The sequence below is a fragment of the Chrysemys picta genome, chromosome 2 (assembly GCF_011386835.1).
Source record: "Chrysemys picta bellii isolate R12L10 chromosome 2, ASM1138683v2, whole genome shotgun sequence".
NCBI classification, from domain to species: Eukaryota; Metazoa; Chordata; order Testudines; family Emydidae; genus Chrysemys; species Chrysemys picta.
The window spans coordinates 64598933-64621003 of NC_088792.1; the positions used below are offsets into that span (position 1 = coordinate 64598933).

Below are 22071 nucleotides of genomic sequence, written 5' to 3' on the forward strand. Positions count from 1 at the left end.
TGTTAATAACTGAATCTTATTTGTATATAGTAAAGAAAAGAAAATTGACATATTTAACAATTAAGGATTGAGTAAGATTAGAGGCTCTTGATCCACCTCTTACTTGAACTCTTTTCTTTTCAAAATCTGCGTTTCACATGGATATCTATAGTTAATTTAAGTAACTGGAATTTTATTCATTGGGGGTAAAGAGGGCTGGAGAGTGCACATTTATTTAAAGGTGCTACACACAGAACTCTCACTTTTGGGTATCGTGTTCCTGTGAGCAACTGGTGTTACTCCTTACCAAAATAATCAATATCTCATTTAGGAAGGAATCTTTCCTTCCTCCTTCAGATATGCAAGAAGAATATCCATTGAATATCCATTGAAGAAATCCACTTTAGATACTTCAGATTTAGCTTAATTACCAGCCAGTATCAAATCTTCTGTTCCTGAGCACAATCTTAGAGAAGACAAAGGCCAATTTACAAGCCCAGGACCTAGGATCAAAACCGCTTTAGTGGCACTGACGAATGATCTCCTGCTGTGAATGGATGGAGAGCAGACATCCATTCTGATCCTCCTGGACCTCTCTGCAGCATTCAGCACTGCTGATCATGAGATACTGCTGTCCCATCTGAGAAAAGAAGCAAGGATCCATAAGAATGTGCTAAAATGGTTTAAGTCAAAGCATAGTGATGTGAAGTAGCATCTCTGCCACCAGGTCCCTCATTTGTGGAGTCCCATAAGGATAAATTTTCTCTGATCTAGGCAAACTAGTGAGAGTTCATGGATTCAAGTGCCAACAATATGCAGATGAGACACAACTTCTACCATCTCTGTTTTGCAAGGACTAAGTCCTATCCTGATGGAGATTCACCTGGCCCTCAGTTATATGTTGCCTTTATCATCTTCTATTTGGATGATCCAATGGCTGGAAGTAAGATGTAAATTTTTAACCATGAGGGTAATTAGCCATTGGAACAATTTACCAAGGAGGGTGGTGAACTCTCTGTCAATGACAATTTTTAAATCAAGGTTGAATGGTTTTTCTGAAAGATCTGCTCTAGGAATGATTTTGGGTCAGTTTTATGGCCTGTCTTATACAGGAAGTTAGAATAGAGGATCACAATGGATCCTTCTGTCCTTGGAATCTGTGATTCCAGCAACAAAATATACCTGGACATGAAGCCATGAGACTTTAGGAAACTTCAGCTACTGCAGAATGTGGCAGTGTGTCTCCTCAGCAACACAGGCTACAGTGAGCACATCAGACCTGTCATCCTCTCTACAGTGGCTTCTCATAGAATATAGAGTCAAATTCAAGGTCTTGATCCTTACCTTCAAGGCACTTAATAGCTTGGGTTCAGGATATCTAGAAGATCATCTAAAGGTCTGAGATAAAGATCGCTGTTGACAGCTCTGCTCCTCAGGCACAACGGGTAAAGCTAGTTTGTGCAGGAGACAGCTGCTGTGGGAGCAGAGTCAAGACTGTGGAACACATTCCCACAGGAACTGAGAACTGTCACAAACCTCACCACTTTCCACTCCAAGTGCAAGTCATGCTTCTTTGGCCATATCTTAACTAAAATAAACATACATATATTTTTTAAAAACTACCACAACTGAACACACTATTGCCACACAATTTTTCCTCTGGGGGATGATGATGAGAGGATGAACCACATGTTAAAGATGTTAGTCACATCACATAATGTGTTTCTGAAGGACCTCAAATATCATGAATAAAACAGAGCAGAAACGTCCCCATAGTAAGATAGGGCAAAACTATCTAAACTCTGAGATTTTGACTCTCCTAAATAAGATGGTGGTATCAAGCAAGCAAGATTCTCTCCTCTCCTTTTCTCTGTCCTCCCTCATACTGTCTGGTCAGCATTCATTTCCTAGCTGCCTTTACCTCAGTTTTCAGGACTTTCCACTTAGTGTTGCCTTGATTGGTAAAAGAGCTCTCCTTAAGTGACGTAGCCTGACTTCTGGGGCTTCCACTTCTGTTGTCACATGTCCCAGGGTAGCCTTTTCTCCTGTATTTATATCCTTTCTTTTTGAATCAGCCAGTCCAGTCAGATCTGTAATAAATTCTTCTGGTTTATTTAACTCGTGGTGCTTTTTCTCAGTGCTTCTGGTTATTTAATTCCAAAAGTATTACTTGTTCCTTTGTCATCTGCTGAAATCCTTTCATGAGTCAGCTCAGAGCTTGTTTTATCCTACTTTGCTTCTCTGTATTTGGAGGGTTTCTGGTCTATTTTGTCTGTTTTGGCACATTTTGTTGGCTTCTTTTCAGTGTCTCTGGTCTTGTAGTATTTCGGACTCTTCTGTTGTTGCTTTGGTGAATTGTTTCTCTGCACAGCTTCAGTGCTTTGCCAGGTTTGGTAGGCATATTCTTCCAGTCAAATCTCTTCAAATTATTTTCCCCCTCACTGTCCCTATAGATAACATGGTTTTCAAACTGTGGGTCGCGACCCAGTAGTGGGTTGTGGAATGGAAGACATTGGGTCGTGGCGGCTCTAGTCAGCACCGCTGTCCTAGCCGTTAAAAGTCCCGTCAGCGGTACTGCCTGGCTAAGGCAGGTTAGTTCCTACCTGTTCCAACACTACACTGCGCCCCAGCAGCTCCTAGGTAGGGGGGCCCATGGGGCTCCACGTGCTGCCCTTGCCCCGAGTATTGGCTCCACACTATAGGTTTGACCATTTAAAGGTAGATTTCTTTTAAAGCACAAAATAAATCATATTCCTGAAAAATCTGAATAAGATTTTACTGAAACATATGATGGCTTACAGTAAATCATGTGATCTTTATGTTCTTAGGTGCCTCAGAGGCCTAACTGAGAGGAAGAATTGTCTAGTGGTTAGGGCACTAGCCTAGGGCTTGGGAGACCGGGATTCAGTTCCTTGCTCTACAAAATACTTCCTATGTGATCTTAGGCAAGTCACTCAGCCTCTCTGTGCCTCAAATCCCCATTTGTAAAAACAAGGAAGTGCTACTGTCCTCATTTCACAGTGGTGTTGTAAGAATAAATACATTAAAAACTGTGAAGTGCTTTGAAATCTACTGATAAAAAGTGCAATATTAGAGCTAGGTATTATATAGTATGAAGAGACAGATCATAAGATCCCCTTTAAACTTTTTTCAGCCCAAGGTTTTGGCTAACACAAATCAGCATGGTATGGAAAATTGCAAGAAGAAATATAATTTCTGTATCTTCAGTCTGGTTTGATGGGTTGTTCCTTCTGTGTATACCTTATGAGGCAGCAGAAAAAACCAATTAGAACACTGAGGGCAAGATTTTTAAAAGTGATTAGTGATTTTTGGGTGAGTCTACTTTTTTGGTCTGACTGACTTGAGACTACTAAAATATGGCCTGATTTTCAGAGGATACGTGCTCAACATTTTCTGAAAATGTGGCCCCTTTAAGGTGTCTCAACTTGGGCACCCACAAATTGACCCTCAGCCTGTTGGAACCTTCAATTCAGATAATCAGTAGCCCATAAAACAAGAAGCTTCTTTTCCTCACCAAAGTCTAGCTTCTGCAAAGACCATTAAGGATTACTCAGTAACACTACTGCTGTTCCTTTATCAGGTAAGGATCCTTTTTTCTTTTAACTGTATGAACAAAAAAGAAACCAAGAAATAGAAACCAAGCTTCAAAGTGTAGCCTTTTGAAGAGCAGTTTTTCGGCCTTCTTTCTCTAGTTTGGTACATTTTTAAACTAGTGTGGCACTAAAGCCTGAAGATGAGTCTAACTCTGTAGTCAAGAGGCAGAAATCATTGAAAGGGTTCAAAATTGCATATCCTACTCAGAGGCTAGGGACCCCATTCCTTACCCATCCTGGCTAATAGCCATTAATGGACTTAACCTCCATGAATTTATCTAGTTCTCTTTTAAACCCTGTTATAGTCCTAGACATCACAACCTCCTCAGGCAATGAGTTCCATAGGTTGACTATGCTCTGTGTGATGAAGAACGTCCTTTTATTTGTTTTAAAACTCATGGGTCAAAAGAACTAAGGTAAAAGGCTTTTAAATATCATTTAGTTAAAAGGACTTATTAAAAGACTCAAAATTGAAACGTCAAACCTCCAAGCATAAGGCTGGACTGGATTTGTGAAACTTATTTTGTGCAGATTTATTATCTGTTCAGTACCTTATTGTTGCATGAAGGGAAAACGTACTCTACTTTAGAACTGCTGTTTTTCTGCCCACTGTTTCTCTTCTTTCCCCCTTCTGTTTCTTTCTTTCATTTGTACTTTGTTTTCTGTAGCAACTCCCAGTTTCTCACCCCTGACCTGTGGATTTTGATCTCAACCCTTTCCTCATTTCATTGCTAAAAGAATAAATTAGATAGTTAATGATTACATTTTAAAGTGTCTAGATTATTGGTAGTCAGAGGAAGTTCACATCTATGAATCATTGTTTCAGGCTGTTTGCAGAATCAGGCAGACGGCACTACATTGCTTACAGTCCGTTCACATTTGAAAGGTTATCTACCATACCATCTCATTGAGTGATTTAAAATGGGTAGGCTTCTTCACTCTTAGAGAAAAACACTGATAAGTACAAGATTGGACACCCTCAGTAATGGCCAGGTGGTACTGCATAAAATTACAGGAGATGCCTCTTGTGTCCCCTCTGTTCATCGTGCCCTTACTTGCTTTTTAGGAAGAAAAATAACACAAGGTTTTATTAACTGTGTGAAGTTCATTGCCTGTTCAAGTACAGGTGCAAAATCTGGGAGTTGTTTCCCTACATTTTATAGTACCAAACGAGGTGGACCAATTTTCATTTTTGAAATGGCTGAATTTGTTTGTATGCAAGAAAAAATTCTGGATGGAATCCGCTAATGCAAAGATTTGGGAGGACAGTTCATTCAGGGTATTTTGTAATATGCCTGGATCTCCGGGAGACCTACCTTTTTTTATATGCCTCTAGATCCCTGTTGGTATTATTGTCTGAGACTAGTCCTAGGGAGACATTCACTTTCAGTCAGAGCCAGTCCTGTGGACACATATGTGCTTGGGCTAGAACTGGCAGCAATAAAGTTTAGCTTGTTCTTCGAATGATGGTCCCTATGTGTATTTCACATGTGGGATATGCATGCGCACCATGTTTCTGAGTCTGGAAAGTTTTGTAAGCAGTATTCATTAGCCCGCCTATGGGCTGTAGATCTTGTGCTCCAAACTAAGGGCATATATGGTGGTGCGAGCCGATGCCTCTCTAGTTCCTTCTTACTGCTGCATGGTCTGAGTTGGAATCTTTGGTGTTCTCTGCTCCTTTTTTTCTTACTGTCATTGCTTTAGGATATTTGAAATAGTTCGTTTTTAGTAGCTTCAGCAGTTTTTAGTATTTTTATAGCAAGTTCTACATAGTATAGTTAGATAATGTTTTTTCCTTTTTCTTCCCCATCAGGGGATGTTTTCACCCTAAGCAGTCTGGGATTATGTCCAGGGTCTCAGATGTCAAAAACTGTTTCTTGCCCTCTCTCCTTTTCAGTGAGCGACGAACATCAACAGTGCCTCTACTGCCTGGGTGATGCTCATATTTCTGTCTAGTGCAGCATCTGCCATTCTTTTCCCCCCAGAACTTGTGAGGGTCAGGAACTGAGACTCAGAAAACATCTTGTGGAGAAGGCGATAAAGCCCCAATCAGATCCGGTCTGGGGACACCTCTGTTTATCAGTCTCAACAAGCGGGCTATGCCTCTCAAAGCACAAGTTGAGGAATGGAGGCTACAACTGTTAAGCCTAGAGAGAAAGCTTCACATGAGATGCAGTCTCATAGATATCAGGACAAGTCATCTTCGTCTAAAACTGCTCTGAAGAGAGAGGCTCCCTCCCTGACCCCATCAAAGTCAAAAGAGCCAGGGCGCACTGGCTCTAAGGGCTTAAGCCTCAGTAAATCTTGACAGAAGGAGGAGGCACACAAGGTTATAGATCCAGTGGTTCTGACATTGGCTCTGATGGTGAAGGCTTGTGATAAACAGCTTCTGACGCTCCCATCTACTTCTAAAGCTTATGCAGTACCAATAACGACATGGCCCTGATAGGAGCCAACCGCCACGGTGACCAGAGAAGCTCTCGTTCCAATGGCTCTGCCAATATACTCTCCTTAGACTACAAGGTGTTCTGAGATCTGCGTCTCCCTGGAGGACAGCTTTGCTCTTCCTTACCTTCATTCACCCTCCTATTGGGATCATCTCTATTCTTGGACATGCATACACCTGGAAAGAGACTATTCCACCAAGTCAACCATTTGTACCATTGGTTCCACCAGAGATAAGGAATCCAGCTTTCTCTTCAGATGAGTATTAGCCTCTGCAGGATCCTCTGCAGCATCAGGCAGAGGGAACATGAGACAAGAGCCCCAGATGATTAGGATTCCAGTCCCAGACCAGATACGACAAGCCAAAGGACAGGTGGTATCTGATGCCATGGATTCCTCCTCCACCAGTTGATCCATCCTACTGGCAATCTTGGGGACTATGGGAGCCTACCAGAGACACCAAGGATCACTTCAGGAGTCCTGTTTATCATCACCCAGTTACCCACAATTGAAACTGTCAGAATATTTGGAAGGGGAAAGTGAGCCAGAGCCAACAGTTCTTGTCATCCTCACCGAATGAGGTGGTTACTCTATCCTCTCTGTTTCCCTCAGATGACTTTAAGCAATACCAGGAGCTCATGCACAAGGTGACGATAGAGCTACAGATTGAGCTGGAGAAGGTCCAGGAGCCTCAGCACAGTTTGCTGGACATTCTGCAACCTTCTGGTCCCTGCTGAGTGGGCCCTCCACATCAATGAGGCCATCGTGGACCTGGCAAAGATGATTTGGCACACGCTGGCTTCTTGTGTGCCCACCCCAAAGAGGGCCAAAAAGCACTGCTTTGTTCCTTCCTGGAGGGGAAGGGGGGAGAGGTTTTTGTTTTCTCACCCACTGCCTAACTCTTTGGTAGTGCAGGTAGCTACAGAACAGTACAAGCAACAGCACCCAAAGCCCACGCTCTCTGATAAGGGACACAAGTGACTCAACCTGCTAGGGAGAAAGGTCTTCTCATCCACCTCACTCCAGTTCAGGAACTCAAATTACCAAGCCTTTTTGTCCAAATACGATGTTAGCAACTGTAATAAGTTTTTGGAATTCAAGGACAAGCTCCCTGAGGATAAGGCCCACTCGCAGGCCTTAGTGGATTAGGGTAGGATGGTGGCCAAAGCTTCCCTCTAAGGTGCTCATTTAGAAAGATGGCTGCAGCCATTGTTATGAGGAGAGATTAATGGGTTGCAATCCTCAGGTTTCCCTAGAGAGGTGCAGAGTACCATCCAAGATCTGCCCTTCGATAGTATCAACCTATTTCATGATTGTCTCTCCACTCCTTGAGTCTTTAAGGGTAATGCTTTGCTTGCTGGGCATTTATACTCCCACCCTTCAGAGAAAACACCATAGACAAGGGGAATAGGGCAAGATGATCTCCTCAGCTTTTTAACCACCAACATCCTCAGGAGCCACCACAGAGGAGACAGAGGGTTTATAGACCCAGGAACTCAGCCACTGTAACATCAACTGAAACATCATATTCCAGCCTCCAAATGAAGAGTTTCTTTTGATAGGTCTGTTAAGACCTGCATACCCTTATTGATGCTGCTTCATTCCCCTCCCCTGGTATTTGGAGGCTGCCTTACCTAATTTGCCAAAAACTGGGGGGGAGGGGGGGGGCACTACAGACAATTGGGTATTAGAGATTATTCATGGTAGCTATCTGATCATGTTTCTGGTATCTCCTACTCACAAATCCCCTTCCCTGTTCCATTTCAAGGACCACTCTCACAAGCAAATTCTACAACAAGAGGCAAGCCCCCTTCTCCTCCGGGGACCTGTAGAAAGGGTTCCACCACTACATCAGGGAAGGGATTCTATTCCCCTTACTTCCTGACCTCCAAGAAGAATGGGGGAAGGAGAGCAATTGTCAATCTGAAGCAGCTGAATGGATTAATTTGAAAGCTCAAATTCCTCATGATATCCTTGGGCATCAGTAATTTCCTTGTTAGAGGAGGACACATGGTTTGACATTCTTGACCTGAAAGATGCATAAGTTCACAAAGACATCCACCCAACTCACAGGAGGTTCCTCTTCAATCAATCACATTACCAGCTCAGTGTCCTTCACTTTGGCCTAGCTATAACACCCAAGGTCTTTACAAAGGTTTTTTTCAGTAGTGGCAGTTCGGATGAGAAGGGATTTACAGGCTTCCCTTACCTCAACAACTTGCTTCTGAAGAGCAATTCCTATGAGGAAGTCCAGTGAACAGCCAGTGTTGTGCTCAAGCTTCTGGCTTCCCTGGATGTCTGCATCAATCACAAAAAGTCCATGTTGACCCCCACAAGATGCATAAACTTTACAGGGGCCATGTAGGACTCAACCACAGCAAGAGCATATCTACCTCTTGATCAGTTTCAGGCCATGAGTGCACTCATACATCACATCAGTATCAGACCCAGGATATCAGTCCAGACTTGCTTTTCCCTCCTTGGCCACATTGTCTCTTGCACACATGTGATGCCATTCACCAGACTTCATCTTTGTTGCCTACAAGCCTGGCTTCTCTCTATGGACACATCAGAATGGCAATATAGATGGTAAAGTGACCATTCCTTCCAAAGTTTTGGACTCTTTCAGATGGTGGATGAAACCGAAAAAGGTTTGAATGGGGATTCCGTTTCTCACACTGACTCCTGAGGCAACCATTGTTAACAGTGCCTCCTTCTTGGGTTGGGGTGTTCACGTGGGTGATCATATGGCACAAGGTATCTGGGCTGTATGGGAGTCCAGAATGCATATCAATTTACTAGAACTCTGAGCAATCCATTGAACCTGCGACACCTCCCTCCCATTCATCCAACCCAAACATGTCTAAATGTTGGACAACATGACAACGGTATTTTATATAAACAAGCAGGGGGGAACAAGTTGTCATTCTCTGTGCATAGAGGCAAGCGTCCTCTGGAACTGGTGCATCAGCCATCGCATAGCCCTACCAGCAGCATATTTACCACGGGTGCAAAACTCCCTAGCAGATTGTCTGAGCAGACATTTTTCTGCAAATCACAAATGGGAGGTTTACAATTTGGTTCTCAGTGTTTTCTCTCAATGGGGAACACCAGACTGGGACATTTTTGCCGTATGAGGGAACAGGAAACTTCCTCAATACTGCTCCAGAGCAGCCCTGTGCAGGGGCTCAATTGGAGATGCTCTGCTGGTGTCATGGACGGATTGCCTGGAGTATGCCTTCCTTGCCATCCCATTGATACCACAGGTTCTATGGAAGATCCACCAAGACAGAGCTCAAGTCTTCCTGATTGCACCCAGTTGGCAGAGACAGCTCTGGCTTATGGATCTGCCAAAGTCCCGGTTCACCCACCCATGAATATCCCCTCAGAAAATGGGGTATTTGTCCCATAGAAAATGTTGAGTTTTCCATGAAAAATTGAAAACCCAGAACACTTTGGCCAAAACCCAAAATATTTCTACTCTGAAATGCTTCTGCAGTGCATAATGCTCTCATTCTCTTCTGTAGGCTGGGCTCCCTTGACAAACTACATCTCCCATGATGCATATGGGTCTTTACTCTTGGTGAGCAGAGGCATACATAATGGCAGTTGCATGGCTACGGTGCATCCTGAAAGCTGTAGTCCAGCTGGGGAGGGGTTTGGTTTTTGGATGTTCAGATTTTTGACAAAATCAATTTTCCATAGAAAGTAGACATTTTCCACAAAAACAATTTTAGTCAAAAACTCAATTTTCTCTCTAAACAGTTTTGATAGAAAACTTTCAACTAGTTTTTATTTTAATATATTTGTTAATTACTTACAGCCCCCCTCCCCACATTAAAAGAAAGCTAAGGTTGCAATATCAAGCACTAAGAAGTTAAGAAATGCTAGAATTGAGTTTGTGTTATAGCACACTCTGGAAAAATAGTATGTGATCTTGTAGTTGAAGTGTTGTTAAGGTGGCTATAGACCCAGGCTATCAGTACTCCTCTGCTCCTCTTTATTCACCCTCACACAACTCATTTCATTATCCCACCTCCACTTCTTCCCTTCCCACCAGCTCCTCCCTGTTCGCACCTCTGCATTCAGGTCACATTGCTTCCTCCTCCTTCATGCTGCCTTGGCGGTAGCAATGGAAGCATTGAGAACACAGGAGGGACATTCTTCCTGCTCTCAATTCCAGTGCCTGGCAGCACAGAATTGTTCAGCTGTTGAGAGAAGCAATTGCAGGTAAAGTCTGGCCCAATCCCTCATCCCTGGAATGGCACATGACTAGTCTTGTCGGTCCACAGGAGATGTATAGGGATGAAGAATGCTCTGTGCAGGCAGACTCTTCAGAGAGTGGTGCTGCTGCCAGTCTCTAACAAATTTCTACTGAGCAAACTGCAGTTTTCAGAGACTTGGCTGAATTTGGGTACAGTCTCTATTTGAGAGAGAGAGAGAGACACTTCCTCAGAAGTTGATTTTCTTGAGGGAATGTGAGGTGCCAAAAAGCTCAGTGTTCTAACTGATTGTTCCTGTTAACTTGTACACTGAAGGAGTAAATACATTGTTCTAAATTGATGGATTTGAAGATTTAAAAAAAAGCTCTTTGCAGGTGGTAAATTTATCTTTCTGAATATGGTTATCAAAAACATAAATTCTCCAGGACCAGCCTTGAGTACATGCAAGACAAAAGACTGCTTGAGCTAAGCAGGAGCTATAGGAATGCACTGAGCTTTAGTCAGAGATGCATTCTCCTTTACAGGGGGTAAGGCACACAAATCCCCATCTTCTGAAGCACTGGAACTACAGAGAAGGGGGGCAATTTACTGCCAGTTCCCTTTCCAATAGCAACTCTGAGAGGAAGGCCTTTAATACAAGCAAGACAAGTGACTGCTTGAAATCTCGGCAATTCGTAGCCTAAGTTCATACTTAGAATTTCACAAATCCCAAGGCCAGTGCTCACATTCTCAGAAATGCATATTTTAGATTAATTTCAGGTTAGTGCATGTCAGAATGCTGAGTTGTGGTTTATACTGAAGTGTAAAAATGAGTGTTTCAGTTCCAGTTAGACAATATATGTATAATTTTTTTTAAAAAGCCAAATTTTTTGTATTTTCCTGGGTTGAGAAGCTTTGAGACTGTTTTAGTATTGCTGCTTACTTTAATGTGCTCTCCGCTGGTATAATATCAGTATATATATCAGGCAAAATGTTCTTTAAATCTTCTCCAATAGCTTGTATTTCGCTTGGCCAAGGCAAATTGTTAACCATTAATGAAATTTTGTATGTCCTTAGCAAAGTTACTAAGCATTTTTGGCTTTATTAATGAAGTAATGAGACTTTTTGATATCAGTAGCAATTGTTGATATCCAATCTTTTAAGCTTTAAAAGTTTACAATGTGTTTCAGGTATTTGTGAAGTGTCATTTTGATTATAATCCATACAATGACAACCTGATCCCATGCAAAGAAGCAGGTTTGAAATTTTCTAAAGGAGAAATTCTTCAAATCGTAAACCGTGAAGACTCAAATTGGTGGCAGGTTGGTAAAATGCGGAGACCTTTATTACTTTTATTATTTATAACAGTAATAGATTTGTATTAATCTAATCCTGTTGGTAGGAGTTTTAGGAAGAAGTATTGATCCTGCTTTTCACTCTCCAGCATAACCTCAAATTTTTAAAACAACTTTATATCATTCAGTCTTTCACTTCAGTATTATCTATACCACTCTATCCTTTTTATACTACTACTTACTTGGTCTGAAGCTGCTATATTCCAAAATTCATTGTAGAGAGATAATTTCCAGCAAAGTATTAATTCTTAGGTTGTCAGTTAATTATGGTGAACCTCCCTCTGACAGTGATTGTGGAAGAGCAGGTTCTTCTTCGAGTGGTTGCAGACATGTGTTGCACTCAGGTGTGTGCACACCCAGCGGACCAAAGCTGGATAATTTTGCCTAGCAGTACCCATAGAATCAGCACTGGCTTCCTTCCACTCATAGCTCTTCCCACGGCTATAAAAGGGCAGCACCACCCTAACCCCACTCCATTCCTTCTCACGGCTCGCAGCTAGAGTTGGAGGACTTAGTGTGATCTTTCCTCTCACTTGCCTTTACAGCTTTTTGTGTCATCTTTGTATATACACCTCTACCCCGATATAATGCGACCCGATATAACACGAATTCGAATATAACGCGGTAAAGCAGTGCTCCGGGGGGGCAGGGCTGCACACTCCGGCGGATCAAAGCAAGTTCAATATAATGCAGTTTCACCTATAACGCAGTAAGATTTTTTGGCTCCCGAGGACAGCGTTATATCAGGGTAGAGGTGTAGTTACTGTTAGTACACTTAGTTAGTTAATAATAGTAGCCAGGTAGCTTCTCCTGGTAGGATGCCCTCACTGGGATTAAAACATTGCCCTTTTTGTGGGGCAGCTATTCCCAATAACCATCCCCACCCCAGATGCTTATTGTGCCTTCAGGAAGGGCATACTAAAGAAAGATGCTCTATTTGTAAGTCCTTTAAAAAGAGGACACAGGTAACTAGTGATGTAAGATTAAAACAGCACCTTCTCGAGCAGACAGTGTTACCTGCCTCAATGTTGGGGACCAGCGCCGCCAGCCACCAGTGCTCCAGGCAGCACGGTAAGGGGGCAGGGAGTGGGGGGGTTGGCTAGAGGGCAGGGGAGTTTGGGGTGATGGTCAGGGGTCGGGGGTGTGGATGGGGTTGGGGCGGTCAGAGTGCGGGGAACAAGGGTGTTGAATGGGGGCAGAGGTCCTGGGGGGGGGCAGTCAGGAATAAGAGGAGGGGTTGGATGGGGTGGCGGGGGGGAGTCAGGGGCAGGGGTTCCGGAGGCAGTCCGGGGATAGGGAGAAGGGGTAGTTGGATGGGGCAGGGGTACCGGGGGGCAGTCAGGAATGAGAGGGGGCTTGGATGGGCCGGCGGGGGGCAGTCAGGGGCAGGGGTTCCCGGGGCAGTCAGGGGACAGAGAGAAGGGGTGGTTGGATGGGGCAGGGGCCCTGGGGGGGCCATCAGGAATGAGAGGAGGGGTTGGATGGGGCGGTGGGGGGCAGTCAGGAATGGGGATTCCAGGGGCGGTCAGGGGATGGGGGTGTGTTTGAATGGAGCAGAGGTCCCGAGGGGGCTGGGGGGGTTGGATGGTGCAGGAGATATCTCCCTCCTCTTCCCCATCTCACTCTTGAAGGTTGTCAAGACACAGCAGGAGTCATAGTTGGTACCAGGTTTGATATCGTTCCCACAGCAGAGACAAGGGACCCTGACCTAGTTCTTACTGGCCTCAGATGCTGTATCCTTATACCAAGCAGCCTCCCTGAAATTGCTGAGCGAGAGACTTCTCAGAGAAGTCCCAGTCATCAGCTTGCTATAGGAGGCGATCACCTGTACCTCCAGGGGTCTCCCCGCCAGAACCATCAGTCCTGCAGGCACAATAGAAGGCGCACTCCCTGTGCATTAGGACATTCTGAGCCTTTGGGATGGTTGGATGTAATTCCTCAAGGGATTCCACTGGCCCCAACTACATTGTCATCCTCGTGACCAGATGATGCAGTGGTACTCGAGTCCTCATCTCCAGTACCAGAGGATTTCAGATCTTATCAGGATCTGCTCAGACACATGGCATCGGCCTTACGTATTCAGGCCAAGTTTGTGCAGGAAAACACCCATAAAATGGAAGATATCTTCCAACAATTGGCTCCTGGGAGAGTTGCCCTCCCTATAAACAAAGCAACACTAGAGTCTGTTAAATCATTATGCAATACCCTGGCTTTGTTAACACCCACAGCAAAGTGCACTGACAAGAGATACTATGTGGCAATGGAGGGCTTCAAATCCTTTTTCACCCATCCAGTTCCAAATTTCCTGGTTGTGACAGCAGCAAGTGAGCTAGTGAGACAAGGAAGATATAAATCTATGCCTAAAGAAAAGGAGTCCAAAATGCTATGTTGATTGGGGAGAAAAATCTACTTCCTCCTTGCAGATGCGTTTTGCAAACCATCAGGCTCTATTATCAAAATATGATTTTGTGAACTGTGACAGTATGTCTGTATTTGTGGACAAGTTACCAGTATCCTCTAAGGAGGAGTTCAAGGCTTTTTTTATGGATGGTAGTTTAGTGGCCAAGACATCCTTACAATCAACCCTGGATGTAGCAGATGCTTCGTTCAGGCTCATGGCCTCATGAGTACAAAACTCTGGCATAGCACCTGAGATCCAGCAAAACATAGAGGACTTGTTTGATGATCATCTCCTGTTCTCAGAGAAAACTGATGAGACATTATACTCTTTGAAAGACTCCTGTGTGCCTTACACTCATTGGGGATTTATACTCAGGCTGCAAAGACACTGAATTTCGGGAAGCAGCAGCAGCAATATCATCCTCAATGATATTTCTATCAGTGTTCCTACCCTGCAAGGAAGCAAGATTTCCCCAGAAAGGTGCATAAATCATGGAGGAAGAAACCTTCTGGGTCTACTTTTAGTCAAATGGCCTATCTTCCTCCTTCTGCTAGACAGTCTGTTTGACTGGTGTTTTGAGAGTAGCACCTCAGTTGTCAATGTCGTTTCTATGCCCCAGTTATTTGGAGACAGGCTGTCTTGCTTCTACAGTGTTTGGGAGACAATAACTATGGTCAGACGGGTCCTAAGCACTGGGTGATCAGGTTATGCCATTCAATTCCTATCCATTCCCCACTCCCATCCTCTTACCCCGTCCCTTTTCAGGGACCCATTTTATGAGTCACTGCTCTTACAGCAGGTACAAACCCTGTGTACTTTGGGCGCTATAGAGGAGGTTCCTTGTCATCTTTGCGGAAAGGTGTTTTATTCATGATACTTCCTGATCCTCACATCTAAGGAAGAAATGAGACCTATCCTTGATCTCAACAAACTTATCAGAGATTCCGCATGGTTATCCTGGTTACTGTTCTTCCTGCTCTGAATTACAACTGGTTTGCTGCTCTTGATCTCCAGGATGCTTATTTTCATGTAGCAATCTTCCCAGGCCACAGGAAGTACTTCAGATTCCTCATCACCAGCCATCACTACCAGTACACGGTTCTCCCTTCAGACTGTCATCAGCCCCATATGTCTTTATTAAATGCATGGCGGTGATGGCTGCCTTTCTCCGGAGAAGGGGAATTTATATCTTTCCATACCTGAATTATTGGCTACTGAGAGGTGCATCCAGGGAACAGGCTCTCTGTCACATCAGGCTCACGCTAGACTTTTTTTTTATCAGTTGGGTCTGATCTGAAACAGGAGCAAATCAGTTTTGAAGCCAACTCAAAAAATGGAGTTCATTAGTGCTCTGATAGACTATGAATTTGAGGGCCTTTCTTCTGTCTGAACTGTTCCAGGCAATTCATCACCTTTGTTGGGATCTTCAGTTGCACCCTTTGACCACAATCTGGGTACGCATGAGGTTACTGGACCCTATGGTGGTATGCACGTATGTAGTGAAACACACGAGGTTGCATTTTCCCCCTCTTCAGTTGTGGCCGGAGTTAGATTTTCACCTGTGTTGCCAGCTGCTAGACACCCTGTCCAGGTGCCATAAAAATTGTGCACTCTTTACAGTGGTGGATGGAATTTAACATTGTGTGTCAGGGAGTCCCCTTTGCCCACCTTCCACCAACCAAGACAGTAGTTACTGATGCCTCCCCAATTGGTTTCGGAACACATTTGGGAGAGTTAAATATTCAGGGTTTGTGGTCAGAGGAAGCTTCCTGTCATATAAACGTTCTGGAACTTCAAGCAGTATACAATGCTTATCGGGTGCTTCAGGATCAGATCTGGGGGGCATGAATTTATGTTCTCATGGACACTGCCCTTGAAGTGTATTATGTGAACAACCAGAGCGGTGCTTGTTCCAACCAGCTTTGTCAGGAAACAATAAAGGTCTGGAACTTCTGCATCAAGGAAGATATTCTACCCACAGAATACTTGCCAGGCCCTCAGAACCAAATGGCGAATCATCTCAGCAGATCTTTTTCGATCAACCATGAGTGATCCCTAAAGAAGAGTGTGTTGAGGTCCATTTTTCAGCAATAGAGTATCTCTACCATAAACTTTTTTGCAACAAAGGACAACAGAAAATGTCATCAATTCTGCTCTTGAGCCTGGCTTAGCCCAAGGTCTCTTATCAAGGCCTTCCATCTAAATTGAGGAGGGAACCTGATGTATGCCTTTTCCCCCATTCCTCTGATCCCTCAGGCTATCCTCAAGCTCAAATTGGATCATGTCAAACTTATTATGATTGCACCAGCATGGCTGAGGCAATGTTAATTTTCCAACCTCCTCTCTCTGTCACCTTGACCTCCCAAGCCTCTTCCTCTTTTTTCAACCCACTGATTCAATATCTTGGCCAGGTTGTTCATCCAGCTTTGAGCAGTCTGCACCTTACTGTGTGGATGTTGCATGGCTAGCTCTCGGAGGCAATTAGCCATATTCTGCTTAGTAATAGAAAACTAGCCACAAGGGCCATTACTTGTCTAAGTGGAAACAATTTTTGATTTGGGCAGCGTCCATGCTAGTTAACCCTGCGTCCATGCAAATTCAGCCCACGTTTTAAAGTATTTGGTGCATTTGAAATCTTCAGGCCTCACTCTGAACTCCCTGAAGGTTCACTTGGAGACATTCTCAGCTTTCCATCCTCCCATTCAAGGGAAGTTGGTATTCTCAAACCCTATGATTATGAGGTTTTTGAGAGGGTATTATCCATCTTTTTCCACTAGCAAAAGAAATGGTGCCATTTTGGGACCTTAACGTGGTCCTGCCAGCACTGATTGGTCTACCATTTGAGCTGATAGCAACATGTTCATGGGCTCTCCTCTCTCAGAAGACTGCCTTCCTAGTGGCTATAACATCTACAAGAAGAATTAGTGAGTTGCAGGCCTTAATGGCAGATCCTTCATATGCTCAGTTCTTCAAGGACAAGATGGCTTTAAGACCACACCCAGTTCTTTTGTCCAAAGTAGTATCTCAGTTTCACCTTAATCAGATTATTTACTTAACTATATTTTTTCCCAAACCACATTCAAGTGTGGAGGAACAGCATCTGCATAGTTTAGATTAATGGCTCTCAAACTTTTTTACTGTTGACCCCTTTCACATAGCAAGCCTTTGAGTGCGACCTCCCCCCTTATAAATTAAAAACACCTTTTAATATATTTAACATCATTATAAATGCTGGAGGCAAAGCAGGATTTGGGGTGGAGGTTGACAGCTCACGAGCCCCCATGTAATAACCTCGTGACCCCCTGAGAGATCCCGACCCCCAGTTTAAGAACCTCTGGTTTAGATGTAGTGGTTGGCATTTTATTTAGAAAGGACTAAGCTGTTTCATTCATCACCTCAGCACTTTATTTCCTATGCTGAGCAGATGAAGGGACAACCATTCTCTGCTCAGACTATTTCCAAGTGAATAACTGCCTGAATTACTATGGCTTATGAAGTGACTCAGATGACACCTCCACCATCATTTGTGGGCTCATTCAACGAGAGCTCATGTGACATCAGCTGCATTTCTTAGTGGTGTCTCAGTAGTAGATATCTACAGGGCTGTGATGTGTCTTCTGTACATACTTTTGCTAGACATTGTGCTATCACCACAGCATCAAGATCAGCTGCAAACTTTGGGGAGCAGTTCTGCACTCACTATTTAAATAATTCTGAGCCCGCTGCCCGCTGGAACTGCTTATGAGTCACCTGATTGGAATACATGTTTACCACCACTCAAAGATGGTTACTTACCTGTATTGTAACTGTTCTTCAAGATGTGGGTGCAGACATGTATTCCATGACCTACTCTCTACCCCTCTGCAATTGAGTCTTCAGCCGGGGATTTTGGCACGAAGGAACTGAGGGGGGATTGGGGCAGGAGTGAGCATGATGAATATTGCAAAGTAATCCCATGCACACACATATGTGGAATACATGTCTGCACCCACATTTCATAGAACAACAGTTATAATGCAGGTATCTTTTCTCTTGTTTGCTCAAAGAGTTGGATTTCCATCTCACTCCTTTTGTGTGTTTGAAATTCCCATCTTCTTCTAACCAGCCAGCTACAGTAACTACAGAAGGGAAAATAAAGAAGAAAAAAATAGTTGCATAATTACTTACTGCCAAATAAATGTGTTTCAGAAGTTAGGCACTCTGAATCTCTTCACAAGAGTATATTGGAGACATTCATGCATGCATGTCACCTGTCTGTCTTTTCAAACTCCTCCAGCTGGCAACTTGCAAGAGTCCAAACAAAATAAACCAAAAGCCCTCTCACACAAACCATCTCTAGTGGGTTTTTGCATTTCATTCTGTCTGTTGGCATGAACAACGATGTAGTGTTGTAAGTAGTAACTTGCAGGTGTACCAAAATAGATATCATTGAATTCCTACAGCTAGAGACTTTTCAGCATCCATCCAGTATTTCTTGAGTGGGCAAAAAGTGAGATACTAACTTCATTCCACCTGGCTACTAATAAGATGAAAATATGACTCAGCCTGCTGTTTATACCATTCCTTTTTAAGAGAAATGGATGAATGTAGCTGCTATTGAGAGGACCAAAACTATAAAATTTCACATTTTTGTGTCCTGAATTACTGACAGTGGGACTCTCACCATAAAATGATTTCAGTAGAGAATATCTGACTTCTAAGCTTTCATAACTAATCATAATTTTGGGTTTATAAAACCTAGATCTATGAGTTTTCTCTCTCAAGAAGTAGTAAAACAGTACAATGACAGTGGAATTTTAAGATATGGTCAGTTATTTGGCAAGGATAATATTCCATGTTCGTGAAATGACCAAAAAAATAGGTGCGTCAGGTGCCTATATTTGGAATCATGCTTAAGTTAGGGCCTCTGGATTCCAACAAGAATGCAGGATAAATGCATAAGTGTGCAGCAGAGCTCCATTGATGTTGTGCCATGCAGAATCCTTTCAAACAAATTATGTTTGGCTTTGTTAAGTGTTTTCTGAGCCATTTTGGTCAATTTGGTAATTGTACATTTTAGCAACTTTTTTTTTTAATGGCTGAAATATAAACCTCTGGAATTGGAGATTTAATAATTGATGTGGTAAACAGTACAATAACTTTATTATCAATAAGTAGTTTTCTGTGTGTCTACTCTAGCCGTGTCCCTTGAATTATGATGCTTAAGTGGACTAGAGAACCAGCAAACCGCACTGTGTTTCTGGGAAGCATGGTGTGCTAAATTTGGATTTTCAGGTGTCCATCACTAATGTATCAGTGCTTAGCCTCCAGAAATCCTAACTGACAGTGTGACATCTTTCAAGAAACCAGTCTTCAGGAGTGAATGTCTGATTGAAAGTTTGCTGCTTGTTTGCATCGTTGGACTAAAATTTAAAGTATTTGTCATGGGGGATTTATAGCTTATTAACTTGATTTCAGGCTAGCCATGTCAAAGAAGGAGGAAGTGCTGGCCTTATACCTAGCCAGTTCCTGGAAGAGAAGCGGAAGGCATTTGTTAGGAGGGACTGGGATAATTCGGGTAAGGTTTAATGCACGTTCAGAGATGGGTTCCTTTATGATTAGCTTGCTTTGCTTTTTACATTTACACGATAAGGCAGACCTTATAAAAGAGGCTCCATGGGTGGTTTCAATACATAAAATAAACGCTAGTTATTACAAATGTATTTTATTTTTACCTTGACTAAGACCGAGGATTAGAATGTGCACTCACTGTTTTCAGAGTTCTGAGCCCTTTTGCCACCTGCTGGTGAATGGTAAAATTAAGCGGGAAAATCAACCACAGGGTGACCATTTTCAAGTTGCTTTTAAAAAAAAAATATATATATATATATAAAAATTAGGGCTGTCAAGCAATTAAAAAATTAATCATGATTAATTGTGCTATTAAAAAAATTAATCACGATTAATCACACTGTTAAAGAATAATAGAATACCATTTATTTAAATATTTTTGGATGTTTTCTACATTTTCAAATATATTCACTTACCACACAGAATACAAAGTGTACAGTGCTCACTTTATTTTATTACAAATATTTGCACAGTAAAAAACAAAAGAAATAGTTTTTTCAATTCACCTAATACAAATAATGTAGTGCAATCTCTTCATCATGAAAGTTGCATTTACAAATGTAGAATTATGTACAAAAAAAACTGCACCCAAAAATAAAACAATGTAAAATTTTAGAACCTGCAAGTCCACTCAGTCCTACTTCTTGTTCAGCCAATTGCTCCGACAAACAAGCTTGTTTACCTTTGCAGGAGATAGTGCTGCCCACTTCTTGTTTACAGTGTTACCTGCAAGTGATGATAGGTGTTTGCATGGCACAGTTGTAGCCGGCATCGCAAGATATTTACGTGCCAGAAACTCTAAAGATTCATATGTCCCTTCATGCGTCAACCACCCTTCCAGAGGACATGCTGTCCATGACGATGACGGGTTCTGCTCCATAATGATCCAAAGCAGTGCGGAGCGATGCATATTCATTTTCATCATCTGTGTCAGATGCCACCGCAAAATGTTGATTTTCTTGGTGGTTTAGATTCTGCATCAGTAGAGTGTTGCTCTTTTAAGACTTCTGAAAGCATGCTCCACACCTCGTCCCTCTCAGATTTTGGAAGGCACTTCAGATTTTTAAATCTTGGGTCGAGTGCTGTAGCTATCTTTAGAAAGCTCACATTGGTACCTTCTTTGCATTTTGTCAGATTTGAAGTGAAAGTGTTCTTAAAACGAACAACATGTGCTTGGATCATCATCCAAGACTGCTATAACATGAAATATATGGCAGAATGCGGGTAAAACAGAGCAGAAGACATACAATTCTCCTCCAAGGAGTGCAGTCAAAAATTTAATTAATACATTTTTTTAAATGAGTGTCATCAGCATGGAATCATGTCTTCTGGAATGGTGGCCAAAGCATGAAGGGGCGTACGAATGTTTAGCTTATCTGGCACGTAAATCCTTGCATTGCCGGCTACAAAAGTGCCATATAAATGCCTGTTCTCACTTCCAGGTGACATTGTAAATAAGAAGCAGGCAGCATTATGTCCCATAAATGTAAACAAACTTGTTTGTCTTAGCGATTGGCTGAACAAGAAGTAGGACTGAGTGGACTTGTAGGCTCTAAAGTTTTACATTGTTTTGTTTTTTTGAGTGCAGTTATGTAACAAAAAAAATTGACATTTATAAGTTATTACATTATGGTACTTGTATCAGATGAATTGAAAAACACTATTTCTTTATCATTTTTATAGTGCAAATATTTGTAATAAAAAAGTATATAAAATGAGCCCTGTACACTTTGTATTCTGTGTTGTAATTGAAATCAATATATTTGACAATGTAGAAAAGCATCCAAAATATTTAATACATTTCAATTGGTATTCTATTGCTTAATAGTACGATTAAAAGTGCTATTAATCGCGATTAATTTTTCTGAGTTAATCGCGTGAGTTAACTGCGATTAATCGACATCCCAAATATAAATATTTACTGGAAACAGTTTTGGTCCTTTCCTATTCGTTTCTAGAAAATTATTTTGTTTTCTGGTACATTTATGCAGAGTATTAGCTTTTATGTGTCTGCTATACCATTTAAAGTATATGCAAAGAGGATTAATAATAATTAGTCTCTCCAATAAAGATCATACTGTGTCTCTGGTTTAAAAAAAAAAAGTGCAACCATCCTTCAAAATATGGATATATTTTTAGTTAATCCTAAAATCTACATAGAGTAAGCCACCATGAAAAGATATTTATCAAAAAGTGAGTTTGAGAGCTTTCAGTATTCTTGTCTGTTTTACTTTCAGGGCCCTTTTGTGGAACAATAAGTAGCAAAAAAAAGAAAAAGATGATGTATCTGACAACTAGAAATGCAGGTATTTTTTAGTCTTACATTATGTGTAAAATCCAATGGAATAGTGTACAAGTCCAGTATGTTGTAGAGTTTCTGAATCTGCATTTTAAACGTAGGTTATCACACTGGGTAAAGCAGATCAAGCTACCATGACAGTGAATGTCTGTGTTATAGGAGAAAG

The 22071-nt window shown here is 42.3% G+C and overlaps 1 protein-coding gene across 5 annotated transcripts in view; it reads left to right on the forward strand.

The window, feature by feature from the left end:
* The window catches only part of PALS2 (protein associated with LIN7 2, MAGUK p55 family member), a 128820-nt gene that overhangs the window by 95305 nt on the left and 11444 nt on the right, over positions 1 to 22071 (forward strand). For all 5 annotated transcript variants that reach the window (XM_005290868.5, XM_024106787.3, XM_042861518.2 and 2 more), the window contains exons 6-8: positions 11431 to 11562; positions 19454 to 19553; positions 21844 to 21912. In XM_005290868.5, the coding sequence (XP_005290925.1) occupies positions 11431 to 11562; positions 19454 to 19553; positions 21844 to 21912 (301 nt within the window). The remainder of the gene's footprint in view (positions 1 to 11430; positions 11563 to 19453; positions 19554 to 21843; positions 21913 to 22071) is intronic.